This window comes from Chrysochloris asiatica, unplaced genomic scaffold (assembly GCF_000296735.1).
Source record: "Chrysochloris asiatica unplaced genomic scaffold, ChrAsi1.0 scaffold00350, whole genome shotgun sequence".
NCBI lineage: Eukaryota > Metazoa > Chordata > Mammalia > Afrosoricida > Chrysochloridae > Chrysochloris > Chrysochloris asiatica.
In genome coordinates this window covers 880,409-890,082 of record NW_006408868.1, presented here as the reverse complement: position 1 = coordinate 890,082, position 9,674 = coordinate 880,409, and the positions used below count along the sequence as shown (strand labels likewise).

The window sequence follows — 9,674 nt, the reverse complement described above, 5'->3', positions numbered from 1 at the left end:
GCATTATCCCACAGCCATCATGTTTTTTCAGTGCCAAACATTTACAGAAGTAAGTTTTCCTATATCTTGGAGGCAGAGAAAGGAACAGAATAGGACCTTGCTTGGCAGGAAGCCGTGCAGTTATTCTTGTGTGGGTGGGTAGGTGGTCTAGGACTGCCTCATGGCCCTGGGGGGCTGGTGAGTTCCCAGAGCTGAGAGGTTCAGCAGCAGCTTGGTACAGTCACCTGTCACCAAGACTGACCCATGGTCCCCTGGGTACCTGGCAAGCCTGGTTATGTATAAAAGCAAAGTGAAAGCCTGTTTTTGTATGGTAGGTGCACCAGGCTTTCTTATGGGCCAGTATTGTGGAGTGAGTCTGGGTGGTTTACACTGATGCTTCCCTGCCCACCACAAATTGTGTATATAGTCTCCAGGTGGTATCACCCTTTTTCACCAGCTCCCCAACCAAGAGCTGGTTCTAGGCCTGTGTTATATGTTCTATTTAGCATTTTTATATATGATCTTTGATTTCTGGTATTTTAGCACACTGTGTGCACCATCATTTAAATATATCTGTGTGTGGGTGTGTACGCATGTGCATATATAAACTGTATATATGAGAGGGGCTTCAAGAAGTTTGTGGGAAAATTGCATTATCTTTCGATTTAATTTTCCACGAACTTTCTGACGTCCCTTCATACGTATATATAGGTTAAGGGTGTTATGAGACCTGTCTCTCTCATACTGCAGTTTCTCAAGAATTCAGCTGAAAAAGTTAAGTGTCCTGCAGCCCAGGAGAAAGACTGCACCTTGCTAATAGTGTTTGCCACAAGTATTAGTGAGTCTTCCCTTTACCTTTTCTTTCAGGAAACTGAATGAAGCAAAGCTTCCAAGTGTTTGCTGTTTCCTTGGCAGCTAAATGAGGGTCTTGGGATGACTTCCTGTGTTCCTCAAACAGCACTTTGGGACCCCCTTCTGAAGTATTAGCCCAGTGATGCCCTGTCTGTGCCTGTGAGTACAGGACAGTGACTCTTGACTTGCTTTTTGTGTCTGGCTTACAGCACTTGGGGACAGGATGCTGGACCCCAGAGCATTTTCAGTTTGTTTGAGGCTCCTTTACTTCTTTCCTTTGCCTTCTCTTGGGAAAGGGAGGGGTGCTAGCCAGGCATGGGTTAAGCTACCAAAAGTTGGCTCCTGCCCTGAGTAGGCAGTGCACACAGTCTCTGCCGCTCTAAAAGCTGGGCTTCACCAGGTATTGATTCTGCCCCAGCATCCATAGTGGCTCAGCAGTTAAACACGCCATCACTGCTGCTGATCTGCTGCAGGACTAGGCTGTGAATCACAAGCAATTACTTTCTGACTTGTTCAAGTCAAGGCATATGCCTTTCCCAAACCCAGCCTGAAATCTATAGCTGCCAAGGTGCCTCCTACTACATAGCTGTAAGACTTTAAAAAGCCACATGATCGGAACTGTTTTCTGCGTACTCCCAGCTAGCCAGAGTAGAAAATTTGTGGTAAGAGTAACTAACTGTTCAAGAGAGAATTTAGAGCTGTGGGTTAAGAAAGGCTGCATAATTAACACATCTGCAACCTAAGCAACCACCAAGCATGACTTGCTCAGCAACAGGAAAATGTTTTGTATTTGAGTTCCTGTGTGCCCTACACTGAGATACCCCATCTTTTTTGAAACTATGCCATTATGGGGCCTCTATTTGTGGGACAGGCCCTTTGGTTCCCAAGTTGGGGAGGACAGAAGATAGGGCTGAAAGCAACTGGAGATGTGGTGGGGATAGGGCATAATGAAGGGAGAAAGGCATAATGGTGGGAGCCAGAAGTAACGTAGCTCACAGTGAGGAGTAGCCCTCTCCTGAGCTGAGCCAAAGCCACCTGTAACAGCAATGTTACACTGCTCAATTACCAGCCAGAGACGCGTTTCAGAAAAATGATTCCCTGTTGCAATCATAATGTTATTAAGAAAAATTTGGAAATTTTTAAAGAATCAGTTTGCTACCCAAATGCTACCACTGTTAATCTTTTGGTGTTAAATGTTCCTCTAGACAACTTGGTGCATAGTTTTTTGGTGTGTTTACATAGTTGTTACTCTACTGTATATACAATTTTATGTCCCTTTTGTACTTAACATATAAACTTTTTTTTTCCATGTTAATGGTCTTGGACAGAATTTTATGGTTGCAGCCTTTGCCACTGAGTTTCACTAGCATTGTTCACCTGCTTCCCAGAGTTGCAGAGAGGGTTGGGTGGTCTTCTGTTAGTCTTCCTGGCTCACATTGGAACTTGCTATAATGCTGTGTGGCTCGATTGTCAGGCTTCCTTTGCTTGCCCCCTGGTGACTAAAGCAGAGGAGCCTCTAGACTCAGTTCTTGGAATACAGAAACCTGGGTCTTTGTAACCTGGCTCAAATAGCTGCCACAGGGTCGGACTGAGTGTCTAGGAAAGGCCAGCCTGAGCCACTCTTTACCATCAAATACTTCTTTTGTCACACACCCTTAGGCTACATGTACCTCCATTTTTCTCTACCACAGTCATCTCATGTACACTGGTAACTGACTGGAAGAAGGTTCATCCAGCTAGGCCAGAAGGTGGGCAAGCATGGTAGGATCTCTCCTTGTAGCTCATGCACCAGATCTGGTACACAGGCTGGCCCCCCACCTATAGCCATGTCCTAGAGGCTGAGCTGCACAACTTACTTTCTGTCCCTTGCCTTCCTCTTTAAAGCAAAATTAGAAGGAATCCTGGGGCCTGCAACTTCCCCATGGTCATTGGCTTGGGCACTGGTGGAAACATGCTAGCTCATGTGGTCAGTCATGTGCGGCTCTGGCAGGGACTGTTCAAGGAGGAAGAGAGCCTAGCACATCCTGGTGGGAGGAGGCTGCCGCAGGCTTCACTCTGCTGAGACATGAACAAGTGGGTCAGCATGTCTCCCCTTGCAGCAGTTACTTATGTACCTTTGTGGAGATCTGCACCTGTTCCCCATACCTTGGCCTCATGGAGTGAAGAGCATAAGCAGGCAGGCAGTAGGCTGGATCAGAAGCAAGCCAAACGGGCTACCAGCACAGCAGTTGATGTGGGTAAGAGGCAGACTCAGGACTGCCCACGCTTTGTTAAGGAAAGGAAGAGCTTTGCTGAGAAAAAGAAGTAAAACTGCATTTGCCAGCTGCCTAAATGGTAGAGCTTTGGAGAGATGCTGCCCAGAGCTTCCAGGGCCAACACCAGCTTGTCAGGACACAGATGTGAACAGGTTCAGGCCCAAAGTCTTGAGCTGTGGACTATAGCTATGTGAAAATGAGAAATGTCTGGTTTTGTAGTTTTTCTCGCTTCCCTTGGAGAATGTTTAGACATGCAGTTTAAAGGAGATAAGGGGCAAGAATAGGTTCTGAGGGCTTCCCAGATGGATTAAGTACGCAAGCTTTGCTGTCAACACTGGGCCTACTGGGCCTCTTCTGGCTATAGTCTAGGGTTGTGAGTTGAGAAGTCAATTCAGTTGTCCACGGATAAAGTGAGTCAGAAGGGTAGAGAGATCAGGAAGGTGGTGGTTGCCTTATTCTGCCAATACTTTCCAAGTACCTGAACCTTAGCAAGTCTAAGATGACAACAGTCTTGTGGAGAAAGTGAAGAACCAAACAGCAAACCCCAGAGACCCAAGTGACTTGTCACCTCAATCCCAGGAATTCAGACGTGTTCCCTGAGCAACTATTCTTTGCAAGGTGAAGGACAAGGGGGAACTGAAGCTAATCCACTAGAAAGTATCAAGAACTAGTAAAAGCTGTCCAACGAGTCACGGCTCTTCTGTACAATACCATTTAATCAAAAGTGATGGGGAGCAACAAAATAAAGGCGCCACCAGGGCTTCAGGGCAGGTCTGCGTCCAGGTCTGGGGTCACCCACCTCCAACCCCAGGCGCCTCCTCTTGGCCACTTTTGCTCTCCCCTGACTTTAGTCCCAGAACCTGGGTCTTGCCTCCTGTGGAGGAAAGACTGTCTTCAGGGTGGCTGTTTCAGCAAACATAGACTGCCCAACGGTTCCTATGCTGCATGACTTTGAGGGTCGTGAGTGGACATTTATGAATTGGGAGACCTAGATTCAAGCACTAGGACTGCCTGTCCTAGCATCCTTAGCCAATACCCATCTGGTAATAGTATCTTGGGCTGTTGAGGAACCATACATGGGTGTCTTGAAGTGTATGGTCCCTCAGTATCCCACCAGTGGGGTGTTAACACTAGGATTCTTTCCTGCCTGTATAGGGGTGTCCAAGGAGCCAACTCTCTGCACCCTTCTAGCTCTGACTTGTCTGGTATAAATGTTCCCCTTGAATGGGGGTAAGTGGGAATGAGAGGCAAGAGTACTGGGCTCTGTCTGGGGACAGGGCAGAAGGTTCTGCTCTTGGCTACAGTGGAGGGGTGTCCAGACTGCACCAGTCCAAGTGGGCCTGGGCTGCAGTGTCCTACCTGAATCCTCAGTGACCACTGCTTCCTTGGCTCCAGTTGTGCAAGGGAATTACGAATACAGAGACATCATCGTAGGACACCAGACCTTCTCCTTTAGGGTCGTCTTCAGTCCCTTGTGTACTGTGGATCAGCATTTGGGCCAGCTCCGAGAACCTGTGGGAACCATCTTGCAGATGCAGGGGCAGACCAAAGGCAGGACCAGCTCTCAGAAAGAACCCACTGCACATGAGTGCATACTTGTAAGACAAGCAATGCAGTCAAATTGGGGCCAGACCAGCACAAGCCTAAGAAGGACAAAGGCTGCACCGCAGTCATCCACAGGAAGCTTGAGACAACCCTGATGCTCACCACCCACCACTTAACCAGGCTCAATGTCTGTACCAGCTTCTCAAATAGAACTACTTATTGGTGCTGTTGGCACCAGCTCAGGCTGGTCCTCAACACCTACAGTACCTGTGAGGGTCCTCTCGGTTCCGAAGGAGGAAGCTTCGTACCAGTCGTGCCACTTGCTCATTGGATAGGACGTCCCAAAGTCCGTCAGTTGCCATGACAATGACATCCTCTTCCTCTAACTGGAGCTGGTCCACATCCAGCACTGTCACCTGCAAGCACAGCCCACTAGCCTCATCTTCCACATTCCCAGGCACATGAAAACGGGTGGTCCACATGGCCCCCTCACCTGTGGGACACAGAGTAAGAACGGCTTGAGCTGGATGTTTGTGTCCAGGACTCTGAGCTGATGGTCTCCCAGGCCCCGGGAAACAGCCAGTGTTCCCAGTAACCGAGCCTAGGGGCAACATGGGGTGTGAAGTGATGGCGAGAAGCCCCAACAAATACCCAAGTTCAAGACTAGCACAAGGGGAGACAGCCAGGCCCTTGGGAATCCAGGGGAGAAACACTGGTCTCGAAGTAGACCCCAGGACATCAGCCACAGCCACCAACAAAGGACATCTCTGCAGGTGCAATTTAAGAGAGCTTCTTTGGAGGGGAGCCAGACACTGACCTGCCTACCCTGCCCGTGGATAAGTGGGTACTTGAGATCCGACTTCTCCACATGCTTGTAACTCCTACCAGAAACAGACCCAGCATCAACCCAGACCCTTTTCCCCATCTCGTCTCTCCCTAGCCCAGGGCCCAGCTTACCACCCCCTCACTACCCAGATAGGTAATTACTGCAGGCCATAATGCAGGGTTGGGGTGCCAGGGCTCTCCCTTCCCACTGTGCTCCCATCTGGCCTGGCTCACCAGCCGCTCATGTAGTAATCCCGGAACAAAACCTTCTGCCCCAAATCATCTCCCTTCAGGCGCCGAGGGAACTCCAGTCGGGTAAACTCACTAGCCAGGAGTTCAGGGTAAACAAAAGCCTGGGGTGTGGAGGCCATACTCAGGTCAGGCTCCCTCTGTTGGCTGTGGACCTCCCTCTGTTGGCCAGTAGTTAAGAATCCACAGCCTCTTTATCAAGGGCACCTACCAGCTGCTGGATCCTCTGCCGCTCAGTTTCAGGGGTGAACTCAGAGCTCATTGGCCGAACCTCATCTCTCCGGACCAAGATGGCCCTGGAACGAGGGGTGGGAATAGAGAAGGGCAGAGAGGGAGAAGAATGGGCAGTCTCCACCCAAGGCCTCCTTTCTGCTGACCCTTCCTCCAACTACCAGGAGCCCACTCTGCCCATGCTAATCCCTTGCTCAAAGCCTTCCATGGCTGCCTATGGCCAACAGGTAAAGGCTCAGCCTTTTGGACTGGCACTTGAGGCCCCTGGTTGCCTTGGGGAGCCTGGCATCCACTGCCCACCCATCAGTAGACATATACCAAATACACACAAAAATCCAGCCAGTCATCCTCCCCATGTATACCCCACAACGTCCAGTTCCCTTTCATTATCTCCCACTGCCCCTGGTGCCCACCCTCCCGAGCTCACTCACCTGCTATCCCCTGCATTGGCCATATATAGCTTTCCTTGCAGAGACACAGCCACTAAGGCTGTGCAGCCGCCCACCTGGCCTGAGGCTTCCAGCTCCCGCCCAATCACCTCATCCTGGGGCAAACAGAGGCCACCTCAGCTACTGTCATTACTGTCACCATACCAACTAGCCCCTGACTCCCACCCTACAGTTCACTCCCAAATGCAGGCTTGCTGGCCTGACCCAGGGCACCCTATAGTAGGGAGATCTAGAAAGGGATCCCTCAGCTCAGATCAATGGAGTGGACAACAAGAGATGGTAGAAGCACCTAACATATACCAGGTGCTGGGTAAATGGGAGGGGCTATGATCCTGACAATGGTAACCACTAGTCATGAACAAACAAATCCAATCTCGTCCTCCCAACCCAAAGATGCAAGGTGATCCCCATAGTATGCATGGATTCCCTACAACCCAGAGCTTCCTCACATTCTTGGGCAGACCCTCCTCTCTGGGTCCAAGGCCACACTCACACATTCCTGGAAGGCGCTCTCCAGAGCCCCAATCACTATGTCTTGTGGTCGGATGCCCTTTTCCTCCACAAACTGGGGGTCACTGAGGCAGACGCAGTGGCCACTGAGGTTCATGGGGGGCTGAGTGGCCACCACGCCCTCCACTACAGCTTCCAGCTGCTGGCGTAAGCAGGAGTGCAGGGTGTTGGCAGCTATGATGGCTGCTGCAGGACCGCCATGCCCATCAAACAGGGCCCAGTAATGACCTGTCAGGAACTGTGCAGGAAGGGCTTGACTTCAGGCCCCACCTGGCTTCCCCAGTGGTCCCCTGGGCCAGCATGAGCCAGGACATGGAACAACAAGACAGGAAACTCAGCCTACACACATGGGCAGTGTCCTGACCCCACCTCTGAGAAAGGCTCAGGCCCATTGTACTTACCTCTTCTGGACAAAGGGTCAGCCACTCCTGGTCCTCTACAGCTCCAAAATCAGATCGCCGGATGCTCAGCTGCCCACAGGCAGCCTGATCCTCATTAAACTCAGATTTCCCTGCGTTGATGATCCTGAGGGCAGAAAGTGGACAGCAGATGGATACACCCACATCCCCATGACAAGAGACCTGAGCTGGCACAGAGAGAAGGGAGCCCTTCCTCTGAGGAAATAGCCCCATGCTATCCCAGACAGACACCTAGACAACCACAATTTGTTTCCAGTGTCATCACAGCTAAGGAAAAACTCAGTTCAGCTCTCTGAAGCCTGTCTGCTGAATTGGGTGGGGCTGCCCAGGAAGATCTGGGGCTCCCATTTCTACCTCAGTCCCATCTCATGAAGGATCACTCATCACCTGTCCCACACAAGGCAAATCCAGGGCGAGAAGCATTGTGTGTAATCTCAAAGACTGAATGCTGGTACTGTACACAGCCACACACTGCCTCCTGTTGGAAGCCCCTGCCTGGGGTGCAGTTCCTACCCAACCCCAACCATCTCTGAAGGAGAATGGAGTCCCAAAGAAAGGGCTGGGATGGGATAAGGTGGAAAATTGTCACAGGTCCCAAAGCGAGAGCAGCCAGGAGTCATCCACAAGGTGAGGCGAGGTGGGGTGCTGTTCACTCAGCTAGCCAGTGTTCTGGGTCAGTTCAGGGGCCCAGGCTGGAGATGCCGAGCGGAGAGTCATCCTGGTGAGGGTCGTCCCAGAGTGGGATGGGATCCTGAGTGGGGGTCACCCCGGATGGGAGCACTCACTCGGCGTAGCCCGCGTTCCAGGGTAGCACACGACCCCGCGCGGGGCTGCGCACAGGCCGGACGTCCCGGCGGCGCGAGGCATCGGCCGCACCCACGCTCGACGTCGAGCCGCGCAGGAAGCGAGGCCGCCGGTAGGGCACTGGACTGGCGCGGGGCCCCGGGGGCCGCGGCGCGGAGAGCGGACCCCCAGGCAGGAGGCGGCGCCGGAACCAGCTGGCGGACATGGCGTGGCGGCCCGGGGCTGCCCGTGGAGAGCCAGGGCCCGAGTGGTGAGCCCTGAGCTCACCCGCCCGCCTCAGGGAGGAGGAAGCGGGCCTGGGGGCGGGGCCGGAGCAGCGCGCAGCGCTGTGGGCGAACCCTCACTTCCCGCCACCCCCCACCCGGACTGTCGGATTCTGAAGCCTCAACAGAGTTTAGATGCAAATGTTAGCAACCACGTTTGTAATCAAGAAAACGGGGCCTCATGAAACTTCACCTCCCTGTATCATACAGTCACACTGAGCAGGATTGAAGGTTCACCCAAGAGCAGAGCACTAACCCTTGAGATGGAAAAGACCCTCTTCTCCCCACTCAACAGAGATGTGCAGTGGGGGAGAGGCCCCGGTCAGCGAGATCCTGAGCCTCCTGCGTGGGCCTCTAGCTTCCTCCTACAGAGCTCAGACCTTACACAAGGGGAACATGGGGGCAGGATGTCCTTGGAGCTGTCAGAAGATACATTGAGTAAGAATGTCTCAGAACTCAGTGTTCCCTCAGGTGGCCTCTAATCCTCACCCAACCAACCTCGCACCCAGCACCCTTTATCCTCAGATGAGACCTCCTCAACCCAGAGACTCTGTACCCACCAAGACCACTCTCCCAAACTGCAGCCCCTCTAATCACGATGTCCTCTGGACAACAGGCTCCATAGATGTCCATAAATCAAGAGGGAAATCCATTTTTTAAAGGGAATCCCATGTCTCCCCGTGTTATTTCAGACTTCAGGCAAGGGAAGTGAAAAACTTTCATCAGACCTGGGGGTGAGATGTTGCAGTCTGTTAACCTCTAGCTAACTGTCATCTTGAGAACAAGGACAGTATCATCCTTCACATCAGCATGTGAGCAAAGCACTTTATCACCCTTTACCACTGATACCCCACACCCTGTATAGGCTGCTATTGTCATTTCATGATGAAGGAGTTTGAGGCCTACAGAGGGAAGTGTCCCCAAAGACAGGGTGGTAATGTTTCCATTATGACAGTGCTAATGACTCAAAAAAACCCTTTCTCTTCCCCTTTCATCCAGGAAGACAGTTTTCAAATTCAAAAGTTCATGAGACCCCATAGCTCTGTGTCCCCAGGGAGGGTGACACCTACTTTCACCTCTACACCCAAGCTCATGTTCAAATTCAGTAGCCCCACTTCATTCCATCCTTAGCCAGCCCTGCTCCACTGAGAGTTCCGCTTGAACTCCAGCTGCTGCCACCGTGCCAATCCATCTCTTTGGGCGTCTTTCTCTTTTTTGCTAACCCACCACTCACCAAGCATGATGTCCTTCTCCAAAGTATGAGAGACAGAGTCTCGCCACCCTGACTTTTAA

The 9,674-nt window shown here is 51.7% G+C and overlaps 2 protein-coding genes across 2 annotated transcripts; one reads left to right on the top strand and one right to left on the bottom strand.

The window, feature by feature from the left end:
• Positions 1 to 243: 243 nt before the first annotated feature.
• Positions 244 to 902, top strand: LOC102820496 (transmembrane protein 113-like). The gene is given in 5 exon segments (XM_006876049.1): positions 244 to 262; positions 355 to 437; positions 440 to 562; positions 730 to 858; positions 861 to 902. Coding segments are annotated over 5 exon segments (396 nt in total).
• A 3,551-nt stretch (positions 903 to 4,453) lies between these two features.
• PPM1M (protein phosphatase, Mg2+/Mn2+ dependent, 1M) lies at positions 4,454 to 8,349 on the bottom strand. Its single transcript, XM_006876020.1, has 10 exons — positions 8,100 to 8,349; positions 7,297 to 7,420; positions 6,879 to 7,133; positions 6,368 to 6,480; positions 5,917 to 6,001; positions 5,691 to 5,809; positions 5,449 to 5,512; positions 5,125 to 5,232; positions 4,899 to 5,047; positions 4,454 to 4,598 (listed from the first exon to the last, which is right to left on the bottom strand). The coding sequence occupies exons 1-10, from the start codon at positions 8,321 to 8,323 to the stop codon at positions 4,454 to 4,456; spliced, it is 1,386 nt and encodes a 461-aa protein (XP_006876082.1). The 5' UTR covers positions 8,324 to 8,349.
• Positions 8,350 to 9,674: the final 1,325 nt, after the last annotated feature.

What these genes read in the sequence shown, in the direction of transcription:
- PPM1M (XM_006876020.1), bottom strand. Translation starts at nt 8,323, where the DNA reads ATGTCCGCCAGCTGGTTCCGGCGCCGCCTCCTGCCTGGGGGTCCGCTC. An exon ending in TGACCCTTTGTCCAGAAGAG is followed by an intron (nt 7,134 to 7,296) that starts GTAAGTACAATG and finishes CTTCCTGCACAG; the next exon opens with TTCCTGACAGGTCATTACTG. An exon ending in AGAGCGCCTTCCAGGAATGT is followed by an intron (nt 6,481 to 6,878) that starts GTGAGTGTGGCC and finishes TGTTTGCCCCAG; the next exon opens with GATGAGGTGATTGGGCGGGA.